The sequence below is a fragment of the Vidua macroura genome, chromosome 9 (genome assembly GCF_024509145.1).
Source record: "Vidua macroura isolate BioBank_ID:100142 chromosome 9, ASM2450914v1, whole genome shotgun sequence".
Classification (NCBI taxonomy): Eukaryota; Metazoa; Chordata; class Aves; order Passeriformes; family Viduidae; genus Vidua; species Vidua macroura.
In genome coordinates this window covers 27,186,034-27,200,549 of record NC_071579.1, presented here as the reverse complement: position 1 = coordinate 27,200,549, position 14,516 = coordinate 27,186,034, and the positions used below count along the sequence as shown (strand labels likewise).

The window sequence follows — 14,516 nt, the reverse complement described above, 5'->3', positions numbered from 1 at the left end:
TACTAACAAAATTAAAAGGAACTTCCAGTTTGTAATCCAGCGTAATTCAAAGGAACTTCCAGTTTGCAAGGCAGGCTCGATGCTGGAATGGAGGGGACTGTAACAATACCGCGAACACGAACTGTGCCGCTCAAATACCCAACTCCTTTGACCGATCACTATCAAGGCCTGCCCCTCAGCCGCCGCCCCGGTGCCGGGGTGAGTGCGGGGCACAGTTCGGGCAGAGCCCGGGGGCCGTGGCTCCGGGCCGGGCCCGCCCCTCCGCGCAGCCGCGCAGCCGCCGCGGGCGGGCCCACCCCGAGCCGCGCCGGGCGGAGCTGCGACCGCACGGGCGGGAGCCGAGGTGAGCCTGGGTCGGGCTCTCGCCGGGCGGCCCCTCCGCGGTTCTTCGCGCGGCTCCCGGCCCATTGCCCCCGCTGTCCCTCCCTGCGCCGGCCCTGCCCGCCGGGTCCCGCCGAGCTTCCCGGGCGGAGCGCGGCCGGGCCGGGCCGGGCTCCTGGGCCCCGCGCAGCGCGTCCCGCGGCGCTGCCCCCGCTGCCCTCACGGCGGGGCAGCGCTGTGAGGGAGAGCCGGGGCAAGCGGCGGGGTCGCGCCGCCCGCCTCCGTCCGGCGGGCTTTGCCTTGGCACAGGCAGGGCGCTGACTTTTAAGTTCCGTGTGCTCTTAGTCCTATAGAGACACAGCCCTCTGAAATTCATGAACCAACATGCTCGGCAGAAGACCTAAAAAGAGCCCTCAGGCAAAGGGCCAGGGAGCTGCAGTTGCAAAGCAGGTAAGGAGGGCAAAGGGCCAGGGAGATGTGGTTGCAGAGCAGGCAGGGAATCCTCCCACTCCCACTGCTCCTCGGGATAGTCTCGTTCAGACCTCTCGCTGCTGTTTTCCTGCAGAATCTCCCATGTGGTAAAAGCGTTGAAGGATCATGGAAAAAATTAGATTGTGTGGTGCCTGTTTTCCTTCCTTCTTTAATGCATTCTTCTTCAAGTAAATATCTGATAGGCAGCTATGGAGGTCTTGCAGGGAAGGCACAGTGTTGTAATGCTGTAATCTTTGCATGAGACCTCATGACTCATGCTTACAGTATTTTCTTAGCCGAGCTATGTTGAGGTTTAATAATAACTTCAGTGACTCTGTGGAGGTTTTCCTTACATCTCTAAGAAAACAGAAATAAGAACAGCAGAATCAGGTAACAAATTTAAGGGACATATATGAGAGAATATTAAGGTGCTAAACAAGAGACAGTTAATTTTAATTTCCCTTTTTATAGTCATTTTTTCTTGTAACAGACTGATATGCCATTTTCCTGTAGATAAAAGTGAGTTTACCTGTGTCTGTGTGTTGAGGTTTTTTTCCCTACTTATCTACCTTTTGATGGAGTTTCAGAAGTCTTGTGGAGAGAAACAATAATTAGTCATGGTTGGCAGGTGCAGAGAGTCAGGTGACAGTGTCAAAACTAGAAATATAGTCAAAGCAAAAATCTGGGTAGAAAACTGATGGAAAAACAGTGTAGTTAAAGAATATGTTAGAACCAGAATGGAATTTCAGAAACTTTTGAAGGTAGAATAGAGGCAAGTAACAGGTGGAATAACCGGTAAGAATATAGAGAAATGTGAAAAGAGATTGTAACAGGCTATTAGAACAGAGAAAATAGCTAACATGTTCTCTTTTGGTGATTTCTTAGGAACCAGTGTTCTCATACTGAGGGCATAATGCTGTTGCTAGTGATCCATAATGTCACCGTGGCTCTAGTGTGAAAGTTTGCATTTCTGAGTGAGAGAGATAGTGTATAACTCAGTTCCTCTGAGCAGGGGAAAGATAAAAGGTGAAAATATCTTTCCTCCTTCTGGGGGAAAAAAAAAAAGAAACCTCACCCTAAAAAGACAAAAAGACAAAGAGTAATTCAAGGATCTGATTAACATACTTTACTGATTTCTAATTCAATTAATTATTCAGCCTGTCTTACAGAATGGATGAGTGTTTCTTGAAACAAATGGCTTCTTTCAAATTAATTAAATTTAAAATAGGTTTTTGTTGTGTAGTGTATCAACTGCAAGCTTTTTATAACTTATTTTTTCTGTTTTATTAAACACTGCTTCAGTACTGCTAATTTCATTGGAAATGTTCCTTATTGAATGGGTTGGCACCTGGAGCTAGAACTGCTGAGTTGTGTTCTTGACTTCTGTGGTTGCTGCAGTTGCTTCACTGTCCACACTTGCAGTGTGGTAATGAACAGGTCCTGTGTGCTCCTGATGTGTTCTGCACACTGATGAAAGGCCTATGTGTGTTCCATAGAACTCGAATCTTTAGATCACCATTGCAAATATTTCCTGTTTAAATCTTGTCCTCACCTTCTTTCTGTTCTAGCCAAGTGTGCAAATACTTTAGTTTTGCTTTACAGCTGGGAGATGGATAAGGCAGAGGGTGGCTGACAGATCTGCCCAGTGCCTTATGGAATGTCAAGGGCAGGATCAGAACTAGGAAAGAAACTGCTGCTGATTTTGAGTGCTGTTGCTGGTCCTTGGAATCAGTGTTCCTCAGCTATGTGTTTCACATTCTCCCTTGGGATTATAAAATGGTCCAGAGAGGGACACAGAATCTTTTAGGGCAGTAGCCACCAGCAGTTTGATTCCTACTGGGTTTAAAAAAACCAAAACTATTGCTCACATTAATTTATAAACTGACAAGCAGCTTCTTGCAGCACTTCAGATCCTCAAGATAGAAGGAGATTGCTGACCCTCAGAATAAGGACAGCAGATGTTTTTTCCTGTGCTGGAGAGAAGCTGAAGTGCTGCCTCCTTGGCCATGTGGGGATCAATAAGGGCTTGTGCTTTAGAAAAGTCTGGGGAAAGCTTCACCTACATCATGGGTTGAATCTAATTCTGCTCATTCATGTTTATAAAAAAACTTAGCATAGTTAAGATACTTTTTTTTTTTTCTGGGGCAGTTAATATCTTAACCAGAAACACAAAAACAGTGATTGAAATGTCATTTTAAAGTAATACCTTTTGGACTAAGACCCCCAAGATTCCTTTGATGTACTTTGGAATGTTTTGCCACAAGAGAGTGATAACCCCTACTGTCATCTCCCGATTACTGTTATTAATGCTATTCCCTGAGATGTTATCTCTCAGCTGATGATCTGTGCCAGCCAGTTCTGATGGTTTTCTCCAGTGCAGTGTGGGCATTCCTGGGTTTTAATGGCTGTGTTTGTTTCTATGGGATTTAGAAACTGATGTAAGAAGAAGACAGAACAGTTCTGTGTTTGTAAATGTAGCTTCTTCAAGAGATAAGGGTGAAGTCTCTGCAGTGTGCAGATGTCAGACCTGTTGTGGTGAACCATGAGTGAATATTTTTTAGCTTAGCTGTTAGAGGCGCTGCCCTGAACTTCCCTGATGCTATCTGCTCCATGAGGCTCAGTAAAACAAACATTTTACTCTGCCTTGTTATGTCAGACTGTTAAACAGGATTGATTTTAAGAAATGGTTTGTGTAGAGTTTTAAGGGGAGTACTTGTGAGGTATTAAGATTTATGTACCTTACACCAGTTATGAGTGCTTGGTATGCATTGTTGTGGTAATAGAAGTGGTATGATAGTGGGCTGTAAAAAAAAATGAACAGGATTCAGAATGCATTAAAATGTTTAAATAATCCATGCAGTGTGATGTTTTTGAGTGTCATCTTTGTTCTAACTGTAGGGTATTTTATTATTCTGTATTGTTATTTTCCCTTGGCTCCAGCTGGGGCTGTTTGTGGATTTCAATCCTGAAGAGATGCTTCTGGGTGCAGAGGAAGGTGAGGATGATGGGGACCTTGAAGCAGAGCTTGCTGCTATCACAGGAGCAAAAGTGAAAGAAGGAAAACCAAAACCAAAAGTGAAAAGTAAGTTAAAGTATCTGAATTTAATTTAACTTTGTTAAATTTATCTAAAAAATCTTTAAATTTATCTAAACTGGTTTTTTTTATCACTAGTAGAAGCTGAATTTGCAACTGCTCTTTCCTTTACTTTGAAAGGTTTAATTTGTTACTCCACAAACAATGTAAAAGTTTTGGGTTTTTTTTTTTTGTTGATGCTCTTGTAGATGTAGGAAAAAGATCTCTGGTTGTTGGCCCATTTAATGACTAAATTAAGACATGCTTTTTTAGCATATGAAGTCATAAAAAGGTGTAGTAGGCGCTAGATGATTTTAGAAGGGAAATTATGTTTCTTATGGGGGGTGGGTTGTTTGTCATGTGCTTGTTCTTCTGTTTTTGTTTGAAGAATGAATTTACATAATGAGCATTATATTTTTAGTTACTTGGAGTCTGTAACCAAAACTGAATCCCATTTTCAGAGGCAAATACTGATGCAATTACTTGGAGAATCCTGTAGCTTGTGTTATGCAGGTTAGAGTGTCTCTTGGAATGGGCTATTACCATTCTTAATATTTGAAGCATCTGTTAATTTTGTCTGGTGGTGTTTGCATGGAGCTCTGCAGTGGTTTCCAGGCTGGCTGTAATCTGCCATAAACCAAGGCTGCTGCTGCTGTGAGGGACACTCAGTGAGCATGCTCTGCCTCTGAGCACATCCATGTTTGTGGAGCTGCAGGGTGAGCTGCTTCAGGAGCTCCTCTGCCAAAATAAACCTGGCTTCTTGTGGGAGCTTTTCAGCTGAACCAGGTTTGCTCCCTGCCTGTCTGAGAGCTGGGGTGGCAGCCAGTGCTTGAGGTGGGAAAAGGAAAATGAGACCTACAGGTGTGTGAGCAGGTGCAGGAAGGAAGGGATAGTGCACCTACAGCCTTATTTGCAGCTCTGCAGTAATTTCCATGAAATATTTGAAGGGGCTTCACACAGAGCAGTAGGGAAATGAAGAATTTTGAAATGTTTAGGCAAGACAACTCTATAAACACAGTGGCTGATGACAGACAAAGGACAAATTTGTATCTGAAATGAAATTCTAAATCATCTCCACGCTCCACATTTCAAAATTTTAGTAAACTCTTAAAGCTGATAAGCACAATTGTGCAAGTAGGCATATAGCAGAACTTCTGCCATTGGACATAGGTTACTCATGGCTAAATCCTGCAGGATAATGTTTTGAGAGTGAATCTGTGTATCAGGAGCTCTTGAACTGTTGTCAGTTTTTCAAGAGCTGACATCCCTCTCACCCTCATGTCACTTATTTTGTTGTTTTGGTCTTTTTATTCATAAGAGGAAAATAAAACTCCAGGCAGTGCAAAATTAACATTTATTATGCCTAACATTTATTGTGCCTTCTAAATGTGTGGTTAAAAAAGGATTTTCCAAAGTAATGTGCAGCTATTCTTTTTTCCTGTTAGAATTGGAAGTGTGTGGGTTAGAAGCTCATGGAGGATGAGCAACTGGGCAGCTGGCTCTGGGGACTGCTGAGACCTGGCCCAGTGCAGTGGTGGGGGCAGGATGCAGGCAGGCCACTGGCTGGAAAGGAGGAGCTACAGTGAGGACTGGGGAGAAACAGATCCTCTCTGGGAAAGGACAGAAAAAAGGGATCCAGTGCAACTCATGTGCTTGGTTCTTGGCTGACCACCTGGTGCAGTAATTCCCTCCTGGATTACATCCTAGAGCTGTGATGGGTGTGGGGGAATGGCCTCCTCCTCCAGCAAAAGCTCCACTGCTGGAACATCTTAAGCACAGAGATCCCTGCTGTCTCTGATAAGTGCCAGCTGGGCAGCCACTCACGTGTTTGAAATTGTGGCCTCATCTTGCTGCATGGGATTAGAGCTGAAAAACCATCTGAGGAGGCTTGATTAGGATTTTTGCCTCTACTGCAGTTTTCTGCACAGCCTTTGGATATGGCCTGCAGTCCAAGTTTTGCTAAGGGTCAAACTTAAAAGCAACGTGTTTGATACAAATACCGAAGCACCAATGGGGTGAATTAGATTATTTGAACAGAAAAAGTTTTGTACTTGGGTTAATTTTCAGCTGATTCAGCAAATGCAGGGAGTGAATGGGATCCATTTAAATTGACTGTAAAGCTGTGTCCTGGAGATCTGTATTTTCTGCAGCTTTTACTGCCTCTGGTGAGTCACAGTTATGTGTCTGCATAGGGAAGTATCAAGAGGCATTTACGTGGACTGTTGGGATTTGTAGGCAAGCAACCTCACCTTGGAGAGCATGTGGAGGAAGTTGATAGTTTAGGAAGATACGGTTGGCACAGGATGAAGCAGAGATGAGAACTCAGCAATGAGAAGTTAAGTAGAGTTTTCTCTACTTAGGAGGATGAAGACCAGAAGCAAAATTGCAAAATGAAGGAGCCAAGAAAAAATTGGAAAAGGCTGAATCTCATCATCACGAGACAGCAGTGCAGAAAATGTGCAAGTGGCTTACTGCCTGCCTCAACTGTCATAGCAGAAACACCAGTGCTGCTTTTCCTGGGTGCTCACTTCCCAGTCTTTATTCTTCATCCATCAATAAATCCATCCTCAGTTACCTATGACACTGTGCAATAAAGGGGGCACAAGAGGGGAGGGCACTTCTTTCTTTCAGCTGGTAGCAGCTCCTTCAGGATTTATACCTGGTGAGTGCATAACTATTCTTTATGGTTTATGGCTCCTTGGGATTTCCTTTTACAGCTCCTCTGCCCATGGATCATATTGAAAAGATGGCTGCAGAGTGTATGAAGGACCTGAATGAAGAGGAAGATGCAGATGATGAAGACTTGGAGAAAGATACAGACCTGTTGGTATGCATAACTGTTAGCAAATAGTTTTAGTATGCATTTTTTGTATTTTTTTAACAGAACTGCATTTAGCAAAAATGTCTGTTAACTTTATGAGAAGCTAAAATATTGCAAAAGCACCATTAGATGCAAGTCTTTGCAGGATCCATTCCCCTGCACAGCAGAGTGTTTCCTAACATTTATATGTGTGGGGGGTCTTAGACAATCGAGGAAGAGCAGGAATCCCATTCCCTGTCAGCTGATGAAGGACAGCCAGGGACTGTCTCCTTAAAGTGATGTCTGCCACCATTTTGCTACTGCTTCAAGCAGTGCTTGGCCTGAGAGAACACCTCAAGAAAGTCTTTGTTGTTTCAATGATTCATCTAACTGGCAGGGTTTAGGGAAGGAGTGTTAAGCAGTGGTTTTGACTGCCATTGCTAGTAGAGGCTTTTTGGAAATTTGAAATTTAGGTTTGCATAATCTTTGTAAAAGTACTTCTCTGAACTTCTCCAGCTTCAGATCTCCAGTCATGAACTTGTGTGGTGATCCTGGGGCTGCAGTTTGGCTTTTCAGGGGTATCTGGAACCAGTTTAAATAATAAAAAATAAAATTGAATTTAAAAAATACTGGAATAGCAGATCTTCAGACTCTTCACTTGGGTTCAAGATCTATCCACAGCTTTTGGCACTTTAGACTTGATTTTATTTTTGTCTTTTGAGGACAGAGAAAATTTTGAGGAAAAGCTTTTTGTTGGCTCTTACTTTTACCTTAGGCAGAGTTGCAAGAAGTTCTGGATGAAGAACGTGAAGCAGGAAGCTGTGAGGATGAAATGACAGCAACAGAGCCATCCCCAACTGAACCAGAAGCTGAACTACCTGAACTGCAATCACAGGTAGGAATGAACTTTGTGTTTCTGGCAGTTTTGTTGAATCACTGTTGTCATGTGGCTTGTATGAGGGTCATTGTCAAGAATCTAGGGAGGCCTTGTCTTCCAAGGAAGAAAAACCTACACTCTTGCTGTTTCCTCCAGGGAAAGCAGTGTTGTATGGGTGCAGGTTATCCTTTGGCTTTGTTCCAGGGATGAATTCTGATGTTAGCATAGAACTGAAGAGGTAAACAATTGGAGACAAGAATGTCTTGTCCCTCATTGTACATAGGAGCATGCAGACTGCACTGCAGGCTTCCAGAGTTGGTATCTTCTCCCTGAGTATTGAGCAGTGTGCTGAAATGGTGAGACATGATATAACTCAATAGTTTTGGATTTTTTCTCAGTAGCATTATCTGTTTCAGCTTAATTTGTCAGTCCTCATGCAGTCAAATCCTTTATTAAGTCACGGCATGTTTCTGTTGTGTGCCACAGATTCCAGTGCCTTGTACACTGGCTCCATTAGTAAATGGGATTGAGAGGTTTCTATAGAGATAATGGCAATAATTGCATCAGGAGCCATCTGCAGGGTCTCTGTGGCTATGGAGAGTTTGTGAGTAGCTGCTCATGACTTTGCTTAGGCTGCTTTTGTCACTGAACTAATTCCAGGCTGTAGGAGGAGGAAAAAGAGCTCTTGTTGTAAAACCAGGTTGAAGCCCAGAAGGGAGCAAACTAGCATGGTTTAAAAATAAGAAAAGAATAAGTCAAGATTTGTGCCAAAATACCTCTTCACACCCTCTGTTTTGTGGGGTTTGAGAGGCTTTAGTGTTCTCCTCACCTACTCACCGACCACATGGCTCCAATTACTCTGTGAGTGAGAGTTTCCCAAGTCTCCCCTCCCATTCTTCTCTGTGAGGCTTTTGAGAGAGCCCAGAGGTGGATGCAGGGCCCGTTAGCACAGCACAAACGCTCCTCTGTTTTAGGGGCTGTTCCTTCCTGCACTCAGTTCACAGCAGGGTGTGTGTGGTGTAGAAGAGGAGTATTTGCTTTTCAGTGCGGTGGGAAAACTCGTCTAGCTGGATGAAATAAGTTTTCTTGATTTGTTTTATTGTTTTTTCTGAGACCTCCTCACTTCCTGCTGTTACCAGTGAGCTACAACGGACACTTGAGGGCAGAATTGCTGACTACAGGACGGCGATTTCTAACGCCAAGGAGTCGGGGGAGAGCGCCAAAATACGGCGGTACGAGAGAGGCCTGAAGGTGAGTTGGGATCACCAGGATGTGAGTGAGGGTGAGGCAAAGTCAGCTCTCTGAAGTGTGGTCTTCCCAGCTGGGTGAGTTTGCTGACAGGGCAGCGAAATTTTCATGTGCTGCCCAGTGTTACTTTGAAAACATTTGTTGTTACTGACTACCCACCTGATACAGCAAACACACAGATAAAGGGCGGCTTCAGCTGCCTTTTGAACTTTGTTTCTGTTGAATGTGGCAGGTGGTAGCTGGAGGCAGGGTTTGTGTACACGCTGAAGTTAAACCCACCTGCCTCGATCTGAATTTGACCGGTGACTGCTTAGTGTTACCTTAAAGCAAAGTTTAGGAGTTTTCCTAGCACATACACCTTGCAGTTCATCACTGCTGCCTTCCCTTAGGTACTAACCTTCCACTAACTTCTGTCTAACAAAGGGAGGTGGTGCCTTTCCCTGAGTGTGTTGGCTGTGCTTGAAAAGGAATAGAGCAGGATTTTTGATGAAGGCAATTAAGAACTGCGGCAAAGAGCAGTCTCTCCAGCCTCTCGTGGTTCCAGGCAGGTGGCGTGCTTGCAGTGAGCTGCAGTGCTTGTTCACTGCTGGGCAGGGCCTTTCTCTCCCCATTGCTTTCAGCAGCTCTCCTGCATCACCTCAGGCAGCAGCAAAGCTGTACAGCTCAGGGCTGTGCACTGGGGCAGGATGTAATGGCTCACTGGCTACCAGGTGTCTTGGGGTACAAAGGGAGCAATTGAGGCCAAACTCGGGGAAGAAAAAGCACATGAAAGATGTCTCTGTGTGTCCACTGCCTGCCAGCCCTGACAGGAATGTACACAAAACCACCTGGCCTTTCTGAGAGCCACAGGAATGGGCAAACCAGCTATTCTATCCAATCATGAGCTTAGTGCAGTGTGCCACTTCCTTCATTTTTCAGGGTAGGGAGTTTCCCTGTGCCTAAGCAGTGTAACTGAGGATAATAGACCAGATCTCACTTCACAGCTACTTAATTGGCAAAATTATATGCCAATAATTGGTGTAGAGCTCTCTTTTATATGTAGTTCTTGGAACTGTGAACTTCAATTTCAGTCTGTCACCCCTGTGTGGAGAAGAGGGAGCTGCCTGTGGGTTGCTGGTCTGAACCCCAGTCTCACATGCAGTCATTTCAAAGTATCTCTGCCACTGCTACTCAATAGGTCAGACAATGCCGTGGCTAAAAAAAAATAGCAGTGATTCTGGCACTGATGAGATTTTGTTGTTGTTGTCTTTCTGTGCTTCCATTTCAGTTTCTTTGGAAGATTAAAGAAGTAAAACTTTTGTTTTGACTTGGAGTGCATGGTGGTCTTTTGTCTGAACCTCAAATTAAATTTAAAAAATAAAAATACTGAGGAAGGTAATACTTGGGGAGGAGGAGGGGTTTTAGAAAAATGAGCAGCAGTTAACCCAAGTTAGAGATGGTGAGAGTTCCTTACCATAGGTGGTGAGCTGAAGGTCCATTTCCTTTATTAGTATTTAATGGTTTTTCTCATTGCATTAAATAGGTTTGAAGACCCCTTCCTTCCCTGGATCCATATAGGCAATGACATTTCAGAATAGCATATTTTATTACATTTTAAAGACGCACAAAATCCATCTACAGTTGGTATAAATGGCTTCCTTGGTGACTTTCTGTGACAAAGCTGAGTGGATCACATCAGCTCTCCAATAATTCTGGGGGCTGAGGTACCTGCAGTTACCTGGTTTGAGTAACAAGACCTTTGCACTGTGCTGCACCACTGTGGTGGTGTGTGTGACAGAGCCTGTCACATATAAGGGGATGAATTTGTCTTCTAATGATTGTATGCTAGTAACCCGTTGGATGAAAATGCCTGTTGACTCTGTTGCTCCTTCTGTGCCAGACACTGGAAACCATGCTGGCTGCAGTGAAGAAAGGCAAAAAAATCAATGAGGAAGAAATGCCACCTCCAGTTGCAACAGGAAAGAGTTCTTCTTACGTACCTCAAGCCATGGGAGTGGAGCTGGAGAATTCAGGAGATTCACCAGAGAATAAAGCTGACTCTGCTGCAGATGATGAGCAGAAGGCTTCTCCTGAGGCAAGGGAGCATTTGGAATCAGAGTCTCTGCAAGGTCGTGCTGCTGCTGATCCTACTGTGGAAACAGGTACTGTGATCTGAGAGGAGAAGCAGTTGCAGCTTCCCTGATGTTTGTGTTGAGTGTAGCAAAGCACTGCTTAGTTGGAACTTCCTGCTGAATATCTCGGAGCTGTCCATGGAATGCTGAGTTTCTGGCAGTGGAATCAGTTATTGTTTTAGAGCTCTTCTGTGCACTGGATCAGTATCCTTAACTACTTCTGTGCCTCAGTTTCTCCTTCATTATTTGACATGTGGAATTCCAGCCTTTAAAGAGTTTTGAGATACTGATTAAAGACCTAATATTTTTTTCTTTCAATTGGGAAAAATGGAATTGTTATGCTGGATGGGACTTCTGGAGACTGGAGGAAAAAGGATATTTGTAAGATGGCTGTTGTGACTTACAGCAAAAGGGGACAAATGTGGGTTTGCATAGATGGATGTAGCAAGGGATGCAAATCTTGCATGCTCTGTGTCAGTCTCAGCATTTTCTCATTCTCCCAGATCCCCAGCACAGCAGCACACGAGCAATCCTACTTATGAGGCAGAAGGAGTATAAATTAGCCGCTCTAAAAGCCAAGCAGCAAGGGGACCTGGAGAAGGCAAAGGAATACATGAAGACAGGCAAGGTATGCTCTCAAGAAATCCCAAATGTTGAACGTACCCTGTGCTGTACCCACATGAATTAAATGTCACATACTTACTGTGGCAGGTCTTGGACAGACCAGAATAAACCTTTTGTTTTTTATTGTGTTAGAAATTTAATGTGGTGTTGGAAGCTTTGGACAGTGGGCAGCCAGTAGACCTCCAGAATATGCCTCCATCTCCTCAGGGTAAGGCTTGTCTTCAGGAAACCCTTTCAGAAGTCTCTGTGCTGTAATGGAATGATTCTGCATTTGTTTGCAAAGCTATTAAAAGAACTGGAGATTGTTTAGGACTGAGGCTCACTGCATGTTCACAGTCTAATCAAGACCAGTGAAGAGAAATGAGGTAGCATTACTTATACTGCAGTTACTCTCTGTGAATTACAAGTTCAAGCAAGTATTGATATCTGATATTCTGGGTTTTTATAAGTGTAGATAATAACAGCTAGTATTTGAAGTGGAAGGGAAAGAAGGATAATGGCACATTCTTAAAATTTACTGTAATGTTTAATGGTGTTATGTGCTTTAACTAAAGTTTGTAACGTTCAGATTAGCAAACAGATTGCAGTGCACTAGTCTAATTTTTAAAGCAAGTTATCAATATTAAAGATACTTCAGTTTCTAGTAAGAGAGAGTTTGGTGGTTTTTTTTAATAGATGCAGTATCCCAGCCAATAATTAATGCTTGGTCTTTGTGGCCAAGTCTTTTAAACAATTTACTTTAGTTGATTATTTTATTCTAAGACACTAAATGACAGATTATTTCAGTAAATCATGAGAGTCATGACTCAAGTTACTGATCACTAAATTGCAGAGGAACCTCACCCAGGGCATAACCTTGCCTTAAAAAGTGCAAGATTTTTGCAGCAAAGAATCTTGTAGTTTTCTGTTATACAATACCAGAAGCTGGAATTTCTCAATAGATTATATGAGTCTCTTCCCTTTTCGAGCACATCTTTTGTTACTAGAATATTTTAGTCAATTAGCAGACTTGTTCACTCTTTCCATCTGCCAAGATACCAAGTTATATTTTGGGGAGAGAATTCTTAGAATACTTGAACTACTTTTTTTTTTCCTTCAAGCAGCCCTAACCAAAATTAAATCAGCATTTGAGATTTTCTCTTATAAAGCACGTTCTGTGGATAATGGGAACCTTAGACTTAGCTAGCCATGGAGGTACTGTTTGGAAGCCAGAAAGCTTTCAGGAAGATGATATGATCAAACTGAAGGTTTTCTGAGTGACATGCAGCAGTAATTGCTGTGTATGGAACATATTGCAAAACCTCCTGCTTTCCCTGCTTTGCAGATCTTGGAAGCTTAGGACATGTACAAGATGCATCCAAGCAAAAAGTACCACCTCGGGTGGGAAGTTCCCAGGATCTTGCAACACCTGAACCTCAGACCCAAGAAGCTTCAGGTAGGACTTTTACATTTCTCTAATAAGTCATGAAAATAGCAGAGCTGGGACGCACTTTAAGGTCTTATCTCTCCCACTGAACGGCAGCAGGAGTGAGTAAACCTGGCTAATGTTCCTGAGTATTGTTTGCTGCTGATCCAGTCTACTTTTGTTCTGGATCAGTGATGGAAGTAAAAGTTAATAAACTTTCCAGTGATGTTCTCTGAAGAAGGTGAGGAAGGGGAGGAGACAGACAGCCTGTGTGTTTTGAAATCTTCATGATGGGGCATTTAATTGTCTGTGTGGTTTGCAGAGTCCCTGCAGCAGCCCAGGACGGTGCTGGAAGCGTTGCAGCAGCGGCTGGAGAAGTACAGGGCAGCAGCAGCTCAGGCTAAAGCCAGCGGGGACGATCGGAAGGGCAGGATGCACGACAGGATAGCCAAGGTAAAACTAAAGTGTGGCTCTTTGCATCCAGCAAAGAATTAGTTCTCTTGCTGAAGACTTTTTCAAGGCTGGAATAATTTGTGTATTGTCTGTCTGTTTGAAAAGACGTCCAGTGGGGAAGCTGGAAAGCATTCGGAGGAAGAAATAGAGACAATGCACATATTGTAGTAAAATACTGAGTCTTGTGCGGTGTTTATGCTGGTTAAATACAGATGATTGCTAATTCACAGTCAGCTCTATTTTATGTCTTACTGAGTGCCTTTGATTGCAGCAATACCAAGATGCCATAAGAGCCCATAAGGCAGGGAGAAAAGTGAATTTTTCTGAGCTACCTGTTCCTCCTGGTAAGTGTGAATGTAAAACGTCCTAAACCCCAAACTTTTGTGCACCTGCTAGGCTTTGAAGGGGCTATGCAGGTATTGCCTGCTCATCCTGTGGAGCAGCTTCTCCTTTTTCTCAGTGAGTAGCTTGCCTTTCTGTTTGATGGTATTATGAGATTTTTTTATTAATATGCTCCCAAACACTGACCCTAGTGAATATTCCTGCATATTGGCAGCCTGATTGACAGTCTGGGAACTTAAAACTGGCACTATTTGAAAAGTTCCAACAACTTCACCATAGGCAGGTGCTAAAAATGTTACTTGTCTATCTTCTGTGTCAGCCCTCCTAGAGGAAAGACTAAATTTGGGTTATATTGGCTTCTTAGTTTTGCTGGAAAGAGGTTTTTAGAAGTGAAAAAATTTTCCTGATGTCCTGCATTCTGCTGATTCCTATCAGGAGCCTCAGAGTTTGATATCTAATGAATATCCCCTGTTAACACCTTTCAACATCAAATCACTATTGCAGCTCTCCTGGCTGTTAAAAGCACCTGCATAGATGAAGCAAATCATGCCCATGGTCACTCTGAGACAGTGGCAGAGGCAGCAGCTGAGCCTGTTTCTTGAGACACTGTGTCCTGTTTATCTTCTTCAGAACACTGAGTGCTGTGTCTGGAAAAGTTTGGGCAAGGTCATCTGCGAATGCTCTGCCTCTCATTTGCATGATACCATTTCTCCTGTAGAAACATCTTTCCTTTTATCTTGGGCCTGATATGTTCTTCTGAAGGATAAGTTTATACTGCAAAGCAGTGCCCG

The 14,516-nt window shown here is 43.5% G+C and overlaps 1 protein-coding gene across 2 annotated transcripts in view; it reads left to right on the top strand.

The window, feature by feature from the left end:
- The first annotated feature begins 302 nt into the window (after positions 1-302).
- The window catches only part of CC2D1B (coiled-coil and C2 domain containing 1B), a 28,044-nt gene continuing 13,830 nt past the window's right edge, over positions 303-14,516 (top strand). Inside the window, exons 1-12 of one of the 2 annotated variants that reach the window (XM_053984526.1) lie at positions 303-343; positions 667-771; positions 3,733-3,874; positions 6,583-6,692; positions 7,441-7,560; positions 8,656-8,793; positions 10,670-10,931; positions 11,405-11,529; positions 11,658-11,733; positions 12,850-12,960; positions 13,253-13,383; positions 13,655-13,727. In XM_053984526.1, coding sequence (XP_053840501.1) covers positions 706-771; positions 3,733-3,874; positions 6,583-6,692; positions 7,441-7,560; positions 8,656-8,793; positions 10,670-10,931; positions 11,405-11,529; positions 11,658-11,733; positions 12,850-12,960; positions 13,253-13,383; positions 13,655-13,727 — 1,354 coding nt within the window. In that variant the 5' untranslated portion in view covers positions 303-343; positions 667-705. Of the gene's footprint in view, positions 344-478; positions 772-3,732; positions 3,875-6,582; positions 6,693-7,440; positions 7,561-8,655; positions 8,794-10,669; positions 10,932-11,404; positions 11,530-11,657; positions 11,734-12,849; positions 12,961-13,252; positions 13,384-13,654; positions 13,728-14,516 lie in introns of those variants that run through there. The other variant, XM_053984527.1, reaches the window with a different exon arrangement.